This window comes from Rhinolophus sinicus, chromosome 10 (genome assembly GCF_057876585.1).
Source record: "Rhinolophus sinicus isolate RSI-liver-muscle chromosome 10, RSI-T2T, whole genome shotgun sequence".
Classification (NCBI taxonomy): Eukaryota; Metazoa; Chordata; class Mammalia; order Chiroptera; family Rhinolophidae; genus Rhinolophus; species Rhinolophus sinicus.
In genome coordinates this window covers 12,711,987-12,731,171 of record NC_142510.1, presented here as the reverse complement: position 1 = coordinate 12,731,171, position 19,185 = coordinate 12,711,987, and the positions used below count along the sequence as shown (strand labels likewise).

General features: G+C 55.3%; 4 protein-coding genes across 20 annotated transcripts in view; 3 read left to right on the top strand and 1 right to left on the bottom strand.

The window, feature by feature from the left end:
- The window catches only part of MGRN1 (mahogunin ring finger 1), a 48,663-nt gene extending 46,155 nt beyond the window's left edge, over nt 1-2,508 (top strand). For all 4 annotated transcript variants that reach the window (XM_019756445.3, XM_019756443.3, XM_019756446.3 and 1 more), the window contains one exon: nt 808-2,508. In XM_019756445.3, coding sequence (XP_019612004.3) covers nt 808-920 — 113 coding nt within the window. In that variant the 3' untranslated portion in view covers nt 921-2,508. The remainder of the gene's footprint in view (nt 1-807) is intronic.
- A 151-nt stretch (nt 2,509-2,659) lies between these two features.
- Nucleotides 2,660-14,049, top strand: NUDT16L1 (nudix hydrolase 16 like 1). 8 transcript variants are annotated; one of them, XR_016022583.1, is made up of 5 exons: nt 4,939-5,129; nt 5,203-5,533; nt 6,165-6,387; nt 12,242-13,012; nt 13,911-14,049. XR_016022583.1 is itself a non-coding variant. In XM_074322703.2 (4 exons), exons 1-4 carry the CDS (start codon nt 3,997-3,999, stop codon nt 6,317-6,319), a joined length of 786 nt encoding a protein of 261 aa, XP_074178804.2. In that variant the 5' UTR covers nt 2,660-3,996; the 3' UTR covers nt 6,320-7,511. The 8 variants fall into 8 exon arrangements, 5 of the variants coding, with proteins under 5 accessions (XP_074178804.2, XP_088657399.1, XP_088657398.1 ...); XM_074322703.2 differs by lacking the exons at nt 12,242-13,012; nt 13,911-14,049 and adding an exon at nt 2,660-4,133 and having other exon boundaries at nt 4,967-5,129; nt 6,165-7,511; XR_016022582.1 differs by lacking the exon at nt 13,911-14,049 and having other exon boundaries at nt 12,242-13,091.
- The window catches only part of ANKS3 (ankyrin repeat and sterile alpha motif domain containing 3), a 27,258-nt gene continuing 15,839 nt past the window's right edge, over nt 7,767-19,185 (bottom strand). For 2 of the 7 annotated variants that reach the window (XM_019756436.3, XM_019756440.3), the window contains 12 exons: nt 17,710-17,868; nt 15,407-15,544; nt 14,824-14,933; nt 14,310-14,342; nt 13,086-13,262; nt 10,711-10,835; nt 10,054-10,195; nt 9,494-9,666; nt 9,019-9,104; nt 8,487-8,570; nt 8,214-8,304; nt 7,767-8,141 (listed from right to left, as the gene is read on the bottom strand). In XM_019756436.3, the coding sequence (XP_019611995.2) occupies nt 8,225-8,304; nt 8,487-8,570; nt 9,019-9,104; nt 9,494-9,666; nt 10,054-10,195; nt 10,711-10,835; nt 13,086-13,262; nt 14,310-14,342; nt 14,824-14,933; nt 15,407-15,544; nt 17,710-17,868 (1,307 nt within the window). In that variant the 3' untranslated portion in view covers nt 7,767-8,141; nt 8,214-8,224. The remainder of the gene's footprint in view (nt 8,142-8,213; nt 8,305-8,486; nt 8,571-9,018; nt 9,105-9,493; nt 9,667-10,053; nt 10,196-10,710; nt 10,836-13,085; nt 13,263-14,309; nt 14,343-14,823; nt 14,934-15,406; nt 15,545-17,709; nt 17,869-19,185) is intronic. The other 5 variants (XM_019756437.3, XM_019756438.3, XM_074322691.2 and 2 more) reach the window with 5 other exon arrangements.
- Nucleotides 17,865-18,998, top strand: LOC141569451 (thymosin beta-4-like). Its single transcript, XM_074322704.2, has one exon. The coding sequence runs from the start codon at nt 18,051-18,053 to the stop codon at nt 18,165-18,167; it is 117 nt and encodes a 38-aa protein (XP_074178805.1). The 5' UTR covers nt 17,865-18,050; the 3' UTR covers nt 18,168-18,998.

Here is a 19,185-nt window from a genome sequence, read left to right as displayed (position 1 = left end):
CAGTGGAAGAGACGTTGAATGTTGTGATTCAGGTAAAATTTCCAGCAGTAGGAAACACCGGTCAGGCGGAGCTGCAGAGCTGTATATTGCGGGCTGCATGGCAGAGCTGGTGTCCTGCACGTAGCCACAGCTACTAAGAAAATAGTCCCCTCTCCTGAGGGTCTGTGTCACAGGTGACTGGAGGCCGAAGCGCTGCTTGGTTTGCTATTAGAAGACGCCCCGTAGAGCCCACATCGGGTAGGCAGCAGGCGGCCGTGTGCGGGTCCTTCCCTGCTGCAGTGCTGGCTCAGGGCTCCCCACACCGGCACCTGGGGGGCAGGCCCGGGCCAGGGACAGATACCTCACAGCACTGGGGAGGTGACAGTGTGGAAAGAGCAGAGCAGGCCTCTGAGGAGGGCGGGCGGCTCCTGGAGCTGCTCTGAGTCCATTGGCCTCCTCCTGGGGCTGACCACGCCCCAACCGCATCCAGTCAGGAAGCTCTGCGGACAGTGTTTGCTGAGGTCCCAGGAGCATGGGTGGTGCGAGGGCAGGAGCCCAAGGTGCCCTGTTCTGTCCTGGGGCCAAAGCTCTGCTGGCTGACATCCTGGGGTGATGTCCTACAGGGATAGTCTAGCCTGGCTCATGTGCCTAGGCTGGAGTCCCCAGGCCCGCTGTGCAGCCCGCCACAGACACGCTTACGCAGAGCTGGGTGGCCCTGCCCCCTGGGCCTCACCATTGGTGGGAACCCAGAGCCTGGCGGGTGAAGGGAGCAGATGAAGCTGGAGACTTTGTGCAACCTGACCCTCCTCCCTCTGCTCCCACCTGCAGGATGGTCCACCTCCATGGAGACGCCCCGCAGCCTCCTCACCACGGGTCCCACCTGGCCTCCACTTGGTGGCCCCAGTCCCAGCCCCAGGGTTACCGAGCTGACCCCACTCTGAGAGCCTGGCCAAGCCGGCAGCACGGAGCCCTCAGCTCCCGACTTTGCCGAGGGGCCACCCGGACTCCAGGCCCTCCTGTCTGCACGCCCTTCGTAGCCACTACTCCAAGGGGCTGTGCGACCCTTGACAGAAGAGCACAGTGGACTGTCCCCTCTGACACATCCCTTTTTCTATGGTTGCTGTATTTGTAAATGGTACAAGATGAAGGACAGCTCCTTTCTGTCCCAGGCACTGAGCTCTGGGGTTTCCCCAAATGCCTTGTTGTCTGAGCAGCTCGAGCTGGGGCTGGCCACCCACCCACACGTGCCCGGACTGGCCTCGCCCAGCCCCGCAGCCAGTCAGGGGTTGACACCCTGGAACTCAGCAAACTGGTAGGAGAGGATTTATTGGTGGGTGAAGTGCTGTCTTCACCTGAGGTGTCATTGGGGGGCTTGTTGTCGGGGGAGGAAAGGCAGGTGTCGGAGTCAGGTTGATGAAGGAAAGAAACAGTGCCTCTCCCACCCCCATGTGCGTGGCCTGGCTGGTGCTGCTGCTTTGTGCCCTCGGTTGCTTCCCCTGCCCTGCTCAGGCCTTTTGGTGCAGGGCCACCTCCCACAGCTCGCAGCCCTTCCCCATGGCCCTGCCCTCTGGGCAGCCCTGGCGTCCACACATGAGGCCAGGGGCTGGGTCTGCGTCTGCCCAAGGGAGCAGGTGCGCAGCCTGTTGGCAGTGGTTGGCCTGCTGGTCCCTCTCCAAGCTCTGCATCTTCTCAGAGATGGCTTTGCCCACGTTCTCAGACTCCCTCAGGCGGAGAGGCTTCCGCCTGGCCAGCGGCGCTGCCGTCCACCTGACCCGGGAGGGGCCTAAATGACTTCTCTGCTCCCTCTTTGCCATTTTAAACATCACTTTGTGTTTCTGTTTGGTTTTTTCTGTCTGGGACTCGTGGTAGGACCTGCCTTGGGGAGGAGGGTCCCATCTGAGGTGACCTCATCTTTTTTATGGGACCAAACTTCCTGGGGAACAGAAAGACAGATGGGGTGCCAACCCTTGTGTAACTGGGCATGAGCTGCTCCTAGCCTGGTGGGTAGGTGTGTGCGGCAACCTGTGGGGCCACCACTTTTGGGCCCGGGGTTGGAGGTATGCAGAGGAGCCGCTTTATGACCATCTGTCCTGGGAAGGATGGTTCTGGGGTGGCCTGCAGCCATCCCCAGAGCATCTGCATAGCCAGGGGCTTCGTCCAGTGGGGTCCTCGGTCTCCCTCCGGTTGGGCCTACCAGCAGAGCGCTTCTTTTGTACAACTGTCAGCCATGCTCAGGCCACCTGCCCCGGCTGCTTGCATCCCTGCCTCACCTCCCCTACTATCCGTGTGCTCGTGGGTGCAGACGTGCCACTGCACCCACACACACAGGCTGGCCTCTCCCTCCCCTCGCCCTCGTCACCTGCCAACGTCCTGGCCTCTCGCCATTGGTGTTGGTGCCAGTATTCTGAAGGACGGGATTGCAGACTGCTCTGGCTCGGACTTACATGTGCTATCATTTAATGTATTCTGATTGGCTGGTTTTTGTTCATTTTTACTGTATATTTATAGTAATAAAATCATGCAGCAATATCCTGTCCACTCCTTTCTCTTCACACAGCACGGAGGAACCGCATCTGTTTCTTGGTCCGCAGGCAGGACGCTGAGTAGCTAGTGGTGGCTTCGACACCTTGACGGCAGTGCAGTGCGGGTTTGTGGCCGCAGCCTGTGTCCTCACGTGTAAGACAGTGAGGTCTGACTCCAGGAAGGGGTGAGGACCACATGAGCCACCATGTGTGATGCTGCTGGGTTTGGCCCTCGTGCTGATTCTTGGGTTGGAACGAAGGGTCCCTAGGGACTCTGCTCAATCTTCTGAGCAGGTGGAGGAGGAGCCCAGGGCCCCCAGGTGTGTGAGACGCTGCTGCAGTCTGCATTGCTGATGCATCGCACAGATGTTTCCAGAGCACCTACTGTGTGCCAGCAGAAGGCAAGGTTCAGGCCAGTTACACTGCACAAGTAAATCCACGTCTTCCCAGGTTTGGTTACCATTAGGAAGAGAGTCAGCAGGTGACAAGATGGAGTCACATGGGGGACTTAATTTAACCCGTAGTCAGGGAGGGCTATTCTGAGGAGACATGTCAGCTGCATCCTGAAGGATACGAAGGAGCTGGCCCTGAAAGAGCGCCCCAGGCAGCTGGCACAGCAAGTGAAAGGCCCAAGGGACAGGAGTGACCCTAGTTGTGTCCACTGAGTGGAAAGAAATGCGAGTGGCTGGAGTGTTGGAATTCGAGGATGTCGTGCAGACACCGCAAGACCTTGTAGGGCAGTCAGAGTTTTATTCAAAGAACAATCAGCAGTTTTTAAGCAGGGGAGTGACTCACGCCAGCTGTCATGTGGAGAGTGGATTAGAGGGGCAGTAGGGAAAAGCTGGTGTCCCAGAATGCCCAGCTCCTTTGCAAACACAGTTCCAGTTTGCTTCCATGGGCCCCTTTGATTCATTTGCTCAAGAGTGGAACCACTGTTTTTGGCTGGCCAAGGAGGCCTGCCACCCTCTGTTGTACTTGGGTTTGTCATGGTCTCAGTGTGAGTAGAAGGGTCAGTGTCTGATGGGTTCTTGCATGGGCTATACTGGATCTCCCTCCTTACTTCCCCCAAACAGACCCACCACCTTTATTAATGTCTGGTGTCAGGGAGGGGTTGGTCGTAGGGTGCCATTTCCCCGTGACCCCTGACCCTCACTGGCCCTGGGCTTGGGTCATGCATGCCTTGCAACCTGGAGACAGGGCCTTCTCTGGATGGGCCCTTTCCCTCGCTAACATCTCCCCTTTAGACAGTTACTAGTTCTGGGATCTGTCCTCTCCCTGCCAGCTGCAGCTGCCCCTCTGAGCCCTGAGCCCTGGCAGAGGGCCACGGGGAGAGAGCCTTTCTCTTTGGGTCCTTATTCCTCACATTGCCGGGCAGAACACACTAAAGCAAAATGTATGAGTTTCTGGTGGTTCCCACCAAACATTGCCTGCCCTCTGCCCCTACTCTCCTTCCCGATGCCACAGTTTGCCCTCACCGCATGGCTCTCTTGAGGCTATGCCCAAGGCACCCATCCTGAGTTCCTTCACTCAGCAAATCCATGCCCACCATGGGAAGGAAAATGGAGCTTGGGCCAGCTGGTGGAGTGAGTGGCACCAGGACTCGGGAGACCCAGCAACTGCCTTCTGCACAGAGTAAGTACCTGAGGCAGAGGGCGGCAGTTTTTTGCTGTGGACACTAGGTAGGAGACGGTGGGAATCTAGGGTAGGATTCTGGCTCTGTCACCAACTATGGAGTGCCTTTAGGCAAGTCTGCTCCTCTGAGCCCAGGGTCCTCTTTGGGAAATTGGGGAGGCCCAGTACCTGACATATATGTTGCCTGACTTGGAGGATACTTGGGGCGCTTAGCTGTGTAGCTCCCAGCTGAGGACTTAAGTTACTTTGGCCCTAGCTGACTCGGTGAAGGAAGCCTTGCCATTCACCCCCAGTCTAAGGCTGAGCGTGGTGGACTCGAGTGCTTAATAGGTGATGGGCGCCCAGGACGGTGGGGCGGGCGTGCATGCAGGCAAGGGTTGTGCCCTCTGGTCGCAGGGCTCAAATGAGTCCTCTTGGGGAAGGCAAGAGGTTCCCGCGCGCCCAGGGAGGCCCTGGGGCAAGGCATGCGACTAGGTCCAGCCGGGGGCAACGTGATCGTTGGGCATCCCGCGGGCCGCACGCCTGAAGCCCCAGAAGTCGAGCAGGGCTGGCGCGTTGCATCCTGGACGTTGTGGTTCTCGAGAGTCATGGGCGGGGCCGCCGCTCGGGGTGCGCGGCTATTGGGTGCTGGATGGGGCGCGTGCGGCTTCTGCCTTTGCACACGCCCTTTGCGCCTCTCAACGAGGCATTGGAGCGCCGCGATGGGCCCCGCCCCGATGCGGGTCAGCGATTGGCGGGTGGGTAGGGCCCAGGGGCGCAGCTGCCCGCGTATTGGCTGGGCGCAGCAGGGTCGGGCTCGCGCACGCACTTAGGGGGCGGTGCTGGGACCGCAGGGGCAGTGCCAAGATGTCGGCAGCGGTCCCGGAGCTGAAGCAGATCAGCCGGGTGGAGGCGATGCGCCTGGGGCCGGGTTGGAGCCACTCGTGCCACGCCATGCTGTACGCCGCCAACCCCGGGCAGCTCTTCGGCCGCATCCCCATGCGCTTCTCTGTGCTGGTGAGGACGCGGGAGGGCGGGCGGGGCCGGGCGCCGCTCGGACCCGCGCCCGTGACCCGGAGCTCCCTTGCAGATGCAGATGCGCTTCGACGGGCTGCTGGGCTTCCCCGGGGGCTTTGTGGACCGGCGCTTCTGGTCGCTGGAGGACGGACTGAACCGGGTGCTTGGCCTGGGCCTGGGCTGCCTTCGCCTCACCGAGGCCGACTACCTGAGCTCGCACCTGACCGAGGGCCCGCACCGCGTCGTGGCGCACCTGTACGCGCGGCAGCTGACGCTGGAGCAGCTGCACGCCGTGGAGATTAGCGCGGTGCACTCGCGCGACCATGGCCTGGAGGTGGGGCCGCCGCCCGGGCCCCGCCCCCCACCCCGGGGTTTGGCTCTGGCCACGCGGAAGGCACCGATGGGTAACACGTCCCCCTGAGGGTCCTCTGGCGGGGATGGGTGGGGTGTCACTATCTGCAGCAGCGGGGTGGGGAGTGACCTAGGGTGCGGGTGGGGCTGGGGCTCCCTCGGGGCTGTGTTCCATCTGCCTTGCTGCCTGCCATTGCCAATCCTGGGAGTGGGGAGTGGGATTGGTTGGGGGATGGGATGGAGCGGGACCTGCGCGAGGAGGTGGGAAATTGCAGAGCAGAAGGGAACTTGTGCTGGGAGGGAAGGAGGCTGGTATCTCATGGTGGGGAGGTTGAGGGCTCTTGTGGGTTTTATGGTCTGGAAGGGCTGCAAGTGACACTTGGTTCGTTTGGGCTTCACTGGCTGGAAGGGGAGCATGGGGTACGGACTGCCAGTGGGTTGGGGGCTGGGACTTGGGGGTGCAGAATTTTGAGAAGTGCATGGGGTGGGTGGCCTTGAAACCTGCTTGGGGAGGTGAGGGCTGCACTGCTCCAAGGAGCTGGCTTCTGCCTTACCAGACCCTTCTTGGGTTTCCCATTGTCCTTGGCCACCGGACTCCCCTGGCCTGGCAGCTCAGACGCCCCTCCTGCCTGGTCTGGGCCATCAGTGTGGGGCCTGGCCCCAACCCTGGTCTCCTCTGTGCAGGTGCTGGGGCTCGTGCGGGTCCCGCTGTACACCCAGAAGGACCGCGTTGGTGGCTTCCCCAACTTCCTGAGCAACGCCTTCATCAGCACGGCCAAGTACCAGCTCCTCTTCGCCCTCAAGGTGCTCAACATGATGCCCGAGGAGAAGCTGGCTGAGGCCGTGGCTGCGGCCACGGAGAAGCAGAAGAAGGCCCTGGAGAAGCTGCTCCCATCTTCTTCCTGAGGTTGCTGTGCTGCCTGTCTGTCGCCCTCCCTTGGCTCTGTCTGGGCCCGTGGGCTGACACTGGGCCCTGAATTCCTGTGGGAATGTCTCTTCTCGAGTGTGTCTGTGTTTGTACCCCTTTCTGCCTGGGGCACGTGGGCATCGCATCATCTCCACTGCTCCGAGCAGTCACGGGGCCCACTGGGACCTCAGGTTGGTCAGTGGGTGGCCTGGGGGTGCTGGGCCTGGCTCTCAAGCTCAGGACATTTTCACCCACATCTTCAAGTCTCGGACTCCAGGAGGCCCAGGTACCCCCCGATTTTCCATGTGGGTCGGTGCACATGCAGTGAGAAGGCGGTTTGATCTTGTGGAGGATGCCTTGACCTGGGCTGCCTCCTGCGTCCTGCCCCAGCCCCATCCTAGCGTGGGTAGGGGGTTGTATTGTTCACTTTGGCTGTTGTTAGCTTGACTTCGTTAGATTTCCTTTCCTGTGGTCTGTGAACTGGGTGAGGCTTCAGAACAGCTTTCCCCCACTGGGGCTTGATGCCCGAGCATAGCCAGGGCCATGGGCGCAGCTGTAGGTGGGAGTTGTTGGACAGGGACAGTTAAGTGGCTCCTTTGCTTTTTTTGGTTCCAACTACCTGGGGCCTTAAGGACAAGGCCAGGCCCCAAGTGTGCTGGGCACTGTTAGAGTGGAGCTGCCTCAGGCCACGTGCCTCCCACCTCCCTGGGCCATCAGCGTGGCCTGGGGCCTCTGTGCTCGGGCCGTCCCCGTTCCTGATCCCTGTGGCTCTGGCTGTAGCTGGTCTGAGCCTGCTGCTCTCTCCTGTGCTTTGAAAGCCTCCTTTTCTCCATTCCCAGTACGGTCTGCAGGCAGCTCCCCGGAATGGTCTGGAAACACCGGCCAAGTGTGCAGAAACAACAGTAGAGCCACCACAGGCAGGAAGGTCACTACTGGCGGTCTGTGGCCCTGTGCCTGGCAAGACTCCTCAGTGAAGCTACTGGAAAGTTTCCACAGTGCCTGCCCGGCCTGGGGAGGAAAGCAGTGCTCCCAGGCCAGCCTGGCGTCTGGTCTACCTTAGAGCCTTGATGAAGCAGCCACACTGGGCATAGGCACTTCACTGTAAATAAAAGACCTGTACCTTGTTCCTCTCTGAGTTCCTGGGGCACGGGGACACGCTTGGCTCTCCAGGTAGCTTCTATTAATCATGGGGGCTCTGAGCAAAGGTGGCGCTAACTGCAGATGGGGCAAGAGGGGTCACCAAGTCAGCCCACTATGAGCAGTGCTCCTGGTCCTGGCAGAGGGGCCTGGGCCCCAGTGGGTCACTGGCGCTGTGGCTTTCCCCTGCTTTGCTATGTCAGCCAGCACTGCATGTTGTGAGACCACAACTGAGCCCATCACCAGATCTTCAGTTTTATTTTCCAGCAAATACCATGCTGCCCAGGCGCCCCAGCCCTCTCCCATCAGGGCAAGCCTGAGTGTGGCGCCTGCGCTGTACGGGGACACGCTGTCCCCAAGGCCCTGTCTGCTCTTGGCCTCACCACCAGGTTCTGGGCAAGAGGCCTTCGTCCTGCCTCCGTGGGGGCCTCACTGCCTGGCACCGGCCACAGCCCGGTCCCGCCTCTCTGCCAGCTGCTCCCGGGGGCCGATCCTCTGGCCCCACTTGGGGCCTGGGCTGCTGCAACTGCCCACTCACTGCCCTCCTGTTTTCCGGGCACACAGCTTCAGGGTGGATCAGTCACCCAACGTCAGATTCTGAGAAGGGAAAGAGGAGACTGAGGTGGGCGCTCACGCAGCTGCCAGCAGACCCTGCTGTCCGGGCCTGGGCCTGAGCGGCTGACACTCACCGTCCCTCCGGCTAGGGCTCCCGCCAGTTCTCTTTCCCATTCAGCACCTGCAGCTTCTCCAGGCCCTGGGTCACTGAGCACAGCACTCGCTCTGAGGATAGGAGCAGACAGTCACTGCTTTGCAAGTGTGGGCAGCAATGGGAGGAAGAGACACCCTGGGCGGGCACTGGGAATGGATGACCTGGGGTCTGAGCTGACAGGGCTCTCCCTGTTACCCCATGTCTGGTCCCTGGGCGGGGCCAAGAGCCACTGGCTTCTGTCCCCGAGACTCACCCATCTCATGGACTCGATCCTCCAGTGCTCCCGATAGCTCCGGGAGGCTCAGGGCCTGCAGGGAGGCCTGCCAGCCTTTGGAGTCTGTGGGGCAGAGCGCTGGGTGAGTCTGGGTCTGTGTTCACAGGCTCTGCCTCTGTCCTGAGCCACTGTGAGCAGGAGACCCACCCAATGGTCAGTGCCCGCGCAGCCCCTTATTTCAAAATGTCTTCTCTTGCTTGTTGACCAAAGTACTACTAGCCAGGGCCCGGCCCCAGGAATTAAAATGGGGGGTCGGTGGGGGACCCTGCCCTCCAACTGGAGGCTGCAGAAGTCACTTGAGATCTTTGTTGGCTCATGGGCTCTGCCTACCCACCACCAAGAGGGACGGTGAGGAAATGGGCTATGGCAGACAGGGTGCCCTCACCTTGGTCTGGGATTGTGTGTGCGGGGACCTGTGTGATAACTGCTAAGACAAGTGGAAAACCCAGCCCGAGGAGGCGTCCTTGCCCTCTGCCTGCCCGGTCTGGGGCCAGGACGCTGCTCTCCTTACCAGCTGTGGGGAGGGCAGGGCCCAGGGTGGCCCCGAGAGGGGACTCGTCCCGCTTCAGTCGGGCTGACAGCTCGGCCTGACAGGCTCTGCCGGACACAAGACCAAGTGCTGGTGAGGGGAGAGGCCTGGGGATGCTTTCCATGGCCCCAGAAGGCGGGATGGCAGACCCCCCACCTCCCTGAGTGTTAAGGTGGGGCTCTGCCCTGTCCCCGCAGCCTGCCTTCCTGAGCTTGGCAGCACCCTGTGCAGCAGCCGTACTGACAAGCTCGTGACCCGAGACCGGGCAGAGAACCTGCACGGGGTGTACAGGTTTTCAGGGCCCCATTGCTGCCTGCAGGAAGCAAGAGACAATGAAATGGGGGTGGCAGTGAGCCACCCTAGGAGGCCCTGAAAGCAAGTCCTTCATTGAAGAATCTGGAGAAAAGGAAACGTAGGGCCCGGCCCAGGGCCAGTGCAGGCACCCACTCCCACTCACCGCAGCTGGTCGAGGACAAGAACAGCGTCCCGGGCCAGGGCCCAGGTCTCCTGCAGCTGGGCAAGCACGTCCTTGCGGGCACCATCCTGCTCCAGGAGGCAGCTCTCTACCACAGCGCGCAGCTCCTGCTCCTGGGACACCTGGCCCCGCATGGTCTCCACCTCCTCACAGCGCTGCAGGGGGAGAGGTGGCGCGGGCGGGCAGGTGGGCCAGGGGACGCAGGGGACACAAGGCCACCCTCCATCTCTGCCGTCCTGACCCTCCTGGACTGGAGGGGGTGCTGGCTCTACATCGGAGCGCCCCTGCTTTGGGTCCCTTCCTGGTGTCCACACTGGATGCCTGTTCTCTGCCCTCGTTCTGTCTCCCTGACGTCCCCGCCTAACGTCCCCTCGCTTTCTGTGCCTTCTTCCTGGGTACCTGCCTGTGTGTCTCCCCCTCAAGGAAGAGCCGTCATGCTATCTGCCCTCACTGTCCTATCCGGCTGTGTCCTTCTCTGCAGGTCTTTGTCTCCAGAAGCCTCTCGCCATTTCTGACATCCCCTCCCTGCTCTCCCCATTTACTTTGTGCAACTGGATGGCCAGCTCCTGCATCTCGGCTTCCAGCCGGTCAGCATAGGCCAGCTCCAGGGCGTCACTGGGGGGGCGGGCACTGCTGTGCCAGCGGGCAATGGCAGAGGTCATCTTCCTCTTGGGCCCAAACAACCTGCGGGGGGACAAGAGGACTCAGATCAGCACTGGCCGTCCTTCCATCAAGACGGTCCCTTCCCTTCAGGAAAGAGTGGCCCTGGGAGCCTGCAGCAGAGGACAGAAAGGGTTGTAGGAAGTGGCGACCCCACCGAAGGCTGGTCTCCCCTCCCTAATCCCCTCCCCAGCCCGAATGCTGCTTTTACTAAACAGGGATTTCAGCCTGTGGACAACCATCCGCCAACTGGGGAAGTTCTCAGAAGTGAGCGGGCAGAAAAATGTCTGGGTGTCCTCAATGCAGCACTGTCAGCCGGGCCAGCTTGGGGGCCTTGAGCCACAGAGCCCAGGTCACCTGCATCTAAGCCAGAAGCTGCTGTAGGAATGGAGAGAGGACAGGTGACCGCAGGAAGAAAGCCGACCTCTACACAGGGCAGCTCTTTCCACCTCACTGCTGGGAAGCCACCACCTCAGCTGGCCCCAGAACTGTGGCTGAAACGAGGGACAGGCAGCCACAGATGGCCCCTCTGCACTCACGTGATGCCGATCTCCTTCAGGTCGCTCTCGGTGAGGGTCAGGAAGATGCGGAGGTCCACGTCCTGCTCCTCAAACAGCTGCAGGTACTTCAGACACCCGATCTGCTCCAGCAGAGTGGCAAGGTCCTAGAGGCCAGAGGCCGGGACAGGTCAGAGGCCAGCGGGCCACAAAGGCATGGGGACAAGAAGAGCATACGATGCAGCGCAGAGCCACTCTTGTCCTGCTAAGCACGAATTTGTGAGGTCGCTTAGAAGGGGGAGATCTGAGCCCTGCTGACCCCCCAAGGTCAGCAGTGGAGCAGCCCAAGCTGCCCCTTCTCTTGCGCCCTCAAGTAGAGCAGCAAGTCCAGAAACACTTTCCACCTACTTGTGTCTTTGAATCCAGTGTCTTTGCATTGCAGCCTTAAGGACACCGTTAGTATTTCCTATAGGGCAGGGCTGCTAACACCAAAATCTCTTAGTCTTTGCGTACCTGGGACTATCTTAATTTCTCCTTCACTTCTGAAGGGTAGTTTGTGCTGGACGTACGATTCTTGGTTGAGTTGTTTTTCTTTCATTACTTTGAATATGTCATCAAATGTCTTTGGGCTCCATGGTTTCTGATGAAAAACTAGCTGTTAATCTTACTGAGATTCCCTTGTAGGTGATGAGTTCTCTCTCGCTTCAAGATTCTCTTTTTGCCAGTTGCATTATGACGGGTCTAGGTGTGGATCCAAGTTTAACCCACTTAGAGTTCATTTAGCTTCCGGAATGTGCAGATTCATGGTTTTGATCAAATTTGGGAAGGTTTGGCTATTTTCAAAACATTTTCTGCTTTCTGTTCCCTCTTCTCCTTCTGGTGTGTGTTGGATGCTTGATGGTGTCTCACAGGTTTCTATTCATTTTTCTTCATTCTTCTTTCTCTTTCTCAAATTGGACAATCTCAATTGGTCGATGTCAAGTTTTCTAATTTTTTTTTCTGTACACTCAAATCTGCTTGTTGAGTCCCTCTGGTGAAATTTTCACTTGAGTTGTATTTTTCACCTCCAGAATTTCTATTTAGTTCATTTTTATTTCTGTCACTTTCTTGACATTCTCTATTTAGATGTGGTTTCCTTAGCTCTTTGAACATATTTTTTTAGAGCTGATTCTTTGCTGAGTAGCTCTGTCTATTGTGGGGGCACGTCTTCCACACTCCGCCAGGCACGACAATCTACCTTAGCCTTTCCATCTCGCCTGCACGGAGCCTCAAGGTCGTCAGAGGAATCCTCAGGTCCTTCCTAACCACACACACAGCCTTGAGCATGTATGTGGCCTTCTAGGTGCCCGGGAATAAGTCCGAGCTTTTCAAAACTCCTATGGACAGCACCTTCCCCAGCTTTGCCTTTTAAGCTTTGTGATTAATCTTTTTACCTCAGACAGCTGCAAAGTTAAAACATTTCTCTGTGATTATTTTCAACACATGTCCTCCAAGGAGAGGGCTTTTGGTGTTGGATAGACAAGCTCTGAGTCAAAGTCAAGTCAAATATAACCTTGTAATTATGGTCTTCTAGGGAACCATCAGGTCCAGCGACGCCAATTCTTTGAAAATGAAACCCTAAAAGCGTTCCAGCTCTGCTCTACCCGCTCCAGTGGCTATTACAGCTGCCCTCAACTACTCTCTGAAACAGCCTTAAGATGCCACCATCACCAGCAGCTCTCCAGTCAACATGCCTTTAAGGAATCGAGAGGTGCAGCTGCTTGCTGAGCCTGGGGAACACAGACCGCGGAGAGAGCTCCCTGGAGGGGCTGCAAGGAGACGCCAGCCAAATCCCAGGGTTCTAGTGAGCAGCAGAGCTGTGGCTTGAACAAACAAATGGCAAACAGTACCTCTCTGTCATTCATCTTAGTACCACCTACGCCCCCAGAGAGCAGGAGAATTCAGTAAACACACACTAGATAGCTGAGCTGCTGTGTCGCACCTGTGAGCCCTAAGAAACTGCTTAGCCAGTGAGACCCACGACGAGGAGGGCAGAAATACCACTTTTCTCTGAGTGCTTACTACGTGCCACCCCTGTCTGCTTCACATGCATCTTGTCACTGACCCCTGAACGCAGCTCTATGCGATGGAGCCTATTTTTCTCCTCCGCAGGCGCAGGGACGCGGAGTCGAATACGGATATGAGGGGAGAGACAGAGCCCTCCTGTGGAAAGAGACGGACACAAAGCCTGCAACTAGCCTCCCACCTTAGGAACCCTCTCAGCCCAAGAAGCTTTATGGGTCATTTGGTGGAAAACCACCACCTCGCTCTCTCTCAACAGGACCTGGTCCACCATGAGTACACGGTAACTGCCTCACAAATCACAAAAAGTGCCATCTTGCTACCAGTGTAACCGCCAGTTTCACAGATGGTCTTACCTGGGGTCCTGAATAGGTGGCCCTCTCAGGGTGGGGGACAGACCCTGGGGGACAGGCTGCTCCAGAAGTCCCAGTGCTGGGAGGCCACTGGTTGTCACTGTTGCTGTAACGATTCTTGGTCTTCATATAACTTTTAGTTTGTTTGCGAACCGAACTTTTACGCGTATGATCCGAATCCTGTGAGAAGAGGTGTGTGTTTAAAGTAACACTGAAGGACTGTTTACCAGGGAAACGCAAAGTAAAACCACAGTGAGATATCACCTCACACCTGTCAGAATAGCCACCATCAGTAAATCAACAAATAAGTGTTGGCAAAGATGTGGAGAAAAGGGAACCCCCGTACACTGTTAGCAGGATTGTAAATTGGTGCAGCCACTATGGAAAACAGTATGGAGGTTCCTCAAAAATTAAAAATGGAGCTTTTATACAATCCACTTCTGGATATTTATCCCAAGAAGACAAAAACACTAATTCAAAAAGATATATATACACACCCCTGTGTTCATTGCAGCATAACTCAACAGTAGCCCATATACGGAAGCAACCCAGATGTCCATCAATAGATGAATGGATAAAGAAGACATGGTACATATACAGAGGGTGCCAAAAAAATGTATACACGTTTTAAGAAAGGAAAAAACTATTAAAATTACACTGACGGTAACCACTTTGAGCACCTCTTGTATAGCAGAAGTCACACGTGACTTGTATTCATCTTTTGTTATCAGTATATACTGAGTATTACGATTTTTTTAAAACATTACTTTTTTTATTTTTCATTTTTATTATATTTTTAAAACATTTATTTTAAGTGTGTTTTTCCAGGACCCATCAGCTCCAAGTCAAGTAGTTGCTTCAATCCAGTGTGGAGGGCGCAGCTCACAGTGACCCATGCGGGAATCGAACCAGCAGCCTTGGTGTTACGACCATCGCGCTCTAACCAACTGAGCTAACTGGCTGCCCGAGTATTACAATTTTAATACAGTTTTTTCCTTTCTTAAAATGTGTATACATTTTTTGGCATCCTCTGTGTAAATGGAGTATTATTCAGCAATAAAATAAAGAATGAAATCTTGCCGTTTGTGATAACATGGATGGACCTAGAGGTATTACGCTAAGTGAAATAAGTCAGAGAAAGACAAATACCATATGATTGCACTTACATGTGGACTCTAGGTAAACAAAACAAATGACTAAACAGAACAGAAACAGACTTATACATACAGAGAACAGGCGATGGCTGCCAAAGGAGAGGGGCTTGGGGAAGACAGGATTAAAAGAAAAAAGAAAAAGTCCATGAGCTTTGAAGTCAGCCAGACCTAGGTTCATATTCCAGCTTTGTTACTAACTAGTTGTGGGACCCTGGACAAATCCCTCAAAAACAAAACAAAACAAAACACCCCCAAAACTCAAAACATAAGTGAATACTGAAGGGCTCACAGTTGACATGGCTGCATCCAAACTGCTCTCTGCCCCACGATTCCAGCTTCTCAATCTGTGCCAGTCCCTCACAGGGTGGGGAAGATCTGAAATCCCCCACCTGCCACACAGAAGCTTCCACCTTGGTCTGTGCCACCCACCCCCAAGTGCTGCCCCTAGAGGGCGCCCCGGACCTTGTAGCCTAGCACAGCGCAGACACTGTCTTTGTTAGGAGATTCGCCCACCTCACACGAGCTGTTAGCATCGCCCCTGACACCAAGAAAGGGAAGGGAGGTGGGAGATGAAGGAGAAGCCTCACCTCGTTGCTCTCCAGAGAGGCCTCGCTGCTGACTCCCGGGGCTCTGGCCAGGCCCTCGCTGCTGCTGCTGCTCCGCACGGCCCCCAGGTGGGCACAGAAGGCCTGCTCTTCTGACAATGGTGGGGAAAGGACGCGGAGTACAGGTCTCACTCGTGGTGACTCCGCGCGTCTGGGCTGTTTCATCCACAGCTCTCACCAACTCCTTCAACAGTTACTATGTTCTTCTGTTTCATGCCAACTGCCTGGCCCGAGCCCTCCCCTCTACACATGGGCAGGGTTTTTGTCTGTTCTGTTCACTGGCAAATCCAAGCATCTAGAACAGTGCTTGGCACACAGGGCCCTCAGTAAACAGCTGCTGAATGAATGACACATGTCCTATAACAAAGACACGTCCCAGAGGGCTCACCGATCGAGGAGCTAAACCTGTCTGGGACGAATCCCCCACATGCTGCCTGGAAACACCGTCCCCAAGCCCAGTTCTTCGCATTCTCACAAGAGCCAGAGCCTCTGCCTCTCGCCCTCTCGTTCATTCTCCACAGACGGACGCATGGCAGTGCCCCAACGGGGTGGGGTGAGTACATACCCCGGCTGCTGCTGCTGCTGCTCTCCACGTCCCGGTCATTGATGGGGGAGGTGACATCCCTGTAGCAGAGGCCCCGCCCTTCCAGCGGGTTTTCGTCACTGCTATTGAAGGTGACATAGCCCCGTGGAGGCACCTGCTCTGTGAACAGAATTGAGCATGTAAACCCACACAAACACAAAAGGGGAGACAAGGTCCTTCCAAATGCGACCTCCTCCTCAGAGGGGCCTCCGCGTGAAGGAAGACCCAGGACTCAGCAGGAAAGAAGGAAATGGGTATCTTCCCGGCCATGACCTCATCCACTCACCACAGTGACTGGGACACACTGTTATGTGCAGTTTGCAGGTGAGGGGACAGGCTCCGAGGGGGGGAGAGCCCAGTCTCCTGTCCCATGGCACCCAGTCAAGCCCCGAGCCCTCTCCATCACACACCATGCTATTTCTTTTCTAAATGTGAAGAGTAGGAAACGGTAAGCTGTGTTTACAGACTCCTAAGCCAAGGAAAAACTCTACCACTAGGGGGCCCTTTTAGCTGGAGGCATCTCATCTCACACACCAGCCTTCGTGGTCCCTGTGAGTTCTCAACACAGGCCTACAGGGGTTTCCTCCTCAGGCCAGTCAACCCTAACCAAAAAGATCTGGCTGAGCAGGAAGGCAGGAGGCCCTGGGCTAAAAATTAACCACAGAAATACCAAATTATGCAACTTCTGAGCGTACCTACTGGCAAGAAAACAAGGAGCAAAGGCAGAACACAAACCGTAGAGTTTCATTCCCATTTCCCCCGCCCTCTCCCCACAGGAAGTACATATATTTGCGTGAAACACTGGCTGATGGGGCCATGCCTAACTTATTTTCCTCTTTATACCTTTCTGTAGTGAAACTGAGACTTTTTACAACCAGCACATTTATCATTCAAAAATGTTTTTTTAACTGTCGGCAAAGAATATATGCACTTACAGAAAATTTAAATAGCACAAGGTGTAAGAGGAAAAAACAAAACTCCTGAAATGCCAAAACCAACAGTCAACTACCATCATTACTTCAGTGAATGTTCTTCGAGCCTTTTCTGTGGGTACATGAAAAGAATTGTGTACAAATGGGTTTCAGCCACAGATTATTTCGGTAACTTGAAAGAATTCCATTTAAAAAAAGCAACTGTTGCACACAGATTAATTACACCTCCCCCCGCAGGGGTAAGAACTATCGTTCCTATGGTCCCACCTCAGGGTGGGTGGGACAGGTAGCATGGACTCCCTAGAAGGAACAGACTCTGCCACTCAAAAAGAGAACAACTCAGCCAAACGTCCCAGAGCCATATGCTTACAAGCACGTCAGATGAGCCGCACCCTCCCCGCGGCAGGAGCTTGCCAGCAGCTGGAAGACGGCCTTCTGCAGTGGCCCAGGCAACCCACCCCCCAGGACCACGGGAGAAGGTGGGCCTCAAGTTCCCAACCCAGGACTCTTTCCAAGCGTCTTAGAAGGGAATCAGGTTACTCATATACTCTTGACTGAAACACAGTCTCCTCTGACTGGGAAAGTTGGTTTCTTCCACAGCCAGTCTTCAGAGGTGCTTGCTTATGAGCAGGGCCCATCTAACCAGCCTGTCTGACCAGCAGCCTCAGCCTGGCCGCGGATGGGTGACAGGCATCAAAGGCAGATGTCACTCACTCCTAAGTCTGATCACTTAGGCCAGAGCTAGAGAGTGAGTGAGCATCAACCCCAACTCATCCCAAGAACTGTCTGCACCCCCCACACTCCCCAAAAGCATTGCACTCAACATTCAGGAGCTGACAACTTGAGAATAAGCTCAGGAGATCGGGAATCTCGGGCCCGAGGAATCTAGCCCAAGTGTACCATGTGACAATTCTCAGAAGGGTCTGAGCAGCAAATCCATCACCTGGAGAAAAGAGCAAGAGCAGACTCGTCCCTTGGCCTGGCCCAGAGGCACATCCATCTCAGGTCAACAAATGTGCTCCGTATTGTGCCCAGCTGTTAGGGCCAGAGACAGGAAGTGGGGCTCAAACGTCACGCTGTCCCTGCACTAGCTGCACTATGATGGAATGAAATCTGAGCCTCGCTACATTTCTGCCGCTGGAGAGAAAGTACTATTTGTAATTTTAACCAGTGAAAAGGAAAATCAAAGGATGAACCCAAACCTGAGAGCGAGCCAATGTACTCAATTTTGAGTCCTTAAGGGGCTGCTCCCACCCACTGGCCCACATTTCAGGAGCCTAGGACGTGCTGGTTCTCAGCCAGACAGCGTCTTCGAATGCACTGTTGGAGCCGTCAGGAATGTGGAACGCTCACCATAGCAGGGCTGCTGAGTCTTGCCTCCCAGTCCAATAGCTGTGATCCTGGCCAAGGCCCGAGGCCCATCATGGATGCTGAGGCCCTTCTTCCGACAGGGCCTCTGTCTCTGCGGAGCAGGGTAGGATTCATCCGAAGAGCTCAGATCTTCATATTTTTCTGTGGGTCAAAACCAAAATGAAGACAGTTTGTCCAGTGATAGACTAACTTACTAAACCTCATAGTAAACTGGAAGAAAATCGTAACTGGTTTTATTAAATGAAGAAGAGACGTGTCTCCGTGACCTCCACTGAGATCAGACGCCACTCATTCGTGAGCCTCGCTCCGTTTCCTCTGCAACCATGTCTGACAAACCCGACATGGCCGAGACTGAGAAATTCGATCAGTCGCAATTGAAGACAGAAACACGGAAGAAAAACCCACTGCCTTCGAAAGGAACGGCTGAACAGGAGAAATGAGCAGGCGAATGGTAACGAGGCCCGCACCGCCAGTACGCACTGCACAGTCCACAAGCATTGCCTTCTGATTTTCCTGCTTTTAGCTGCTTAACTTGTAGGACACAGAGAGATCAGATCCAGTTTAAATGACTGTGCTGCCCCTTCTCACATCAGAACTACTGACAACGAAGGCCACACCTGCCTCTCCCATCTGCCTGGCTGGCAGGGGAGGAAAAGAACCTGCAGGTTGGTGAAGGCAGAAGCTGGATGGGACAACAGCGAAATCGAGAGGAAAAACCAAGCCAGTCTGAGGTGTCCTGCAGGCTGTAAAGTGCAGTTTCATCAGAGTGCCAATTTTTTGTGTTCAAATGATTTTAATTATAGGAAGACAGCATTTTTTTAAGTATGCAAATAAAGTTTTAAAACCTGAAAAAAGAAGAACAAGTAAAGGACTCCCCTTGTAAGAAATGCCACAACGGGCCACTCTGCTGCTGAGACGGGCCACAGCGACATCTGAGGGGACAGCAAGCTTGCTGAACATGAGCTGGACTGAAAAGGTTTGTCACGATGGGGCAGTCTAATTCTTATTTCTTATTCCTTTCGTTGTCTGAGTTTGCCAAAATTTTTATAACAAGCATGTGTTATGCTTACAATCAGAAATATTAGGTTGGTACAAAAATAATTGCGGTCTTTGCAATATTTTTAACCTTTTAAACCGCAATTACTCTTGCACCAACCTAATACATTCTGTTCTAAGTTGAAGTGATACGTAAGCCCCATCTCTTCATAAATGCATGGCGACATCACTCACAGCTTAGCAATGCTATATTCTCAATGTGAACAACTTCTTGGGAAACATGAGGCTCTGTGTGCTGTGGTAGGAAGTACTGCACACTCGGTGCTCATCTGGGCTTAAATGCTCAGCATGCCCACAGCCACTACTGTTTCATAGCTTTTCATGGTTTCCCATATTTCATCACACCTAAAAGGCAAAATTCATGGACATATTTGTACAAGGCTCCCATCCGGTAAGGTCTCA

What these genes read in the sequence shown, in the direction of transcription:
- NUDT16L1 (XM_074322703.2), top strand. Translation starts at nt 3,997, where the DNA reads ATGCCCAAGGCACCCATCCTGAGTTCCTTCACTCAGCAAATCCATGCC. An exon ending in GCAACTGCCTTCTGCACAGA is followed by an intron (nt 4,134 to 4,966) that starts GTAAGTACCTGA and finishes CTGGGACCGCAG; the next exon opens with GGGCAGTGCCAAGATGTCGG. An exon ending in CCATGCGCTTCTCTGTGCTG is followed by an intron (nt 5,130 to 5,202) that starts GTGAGGACGCGG and finishes GCTCCCTTGCAG; the next exon opens with ATGCAGATGCGCTTCGACGG.
- LOC141569451 (XM_074322704.2), top strand. Translation starts at nt 18,051, where the DNA reads ATGTCTGACAAACCCGACATGGCCGAGACTGAGAAATTCGATCAGTCG.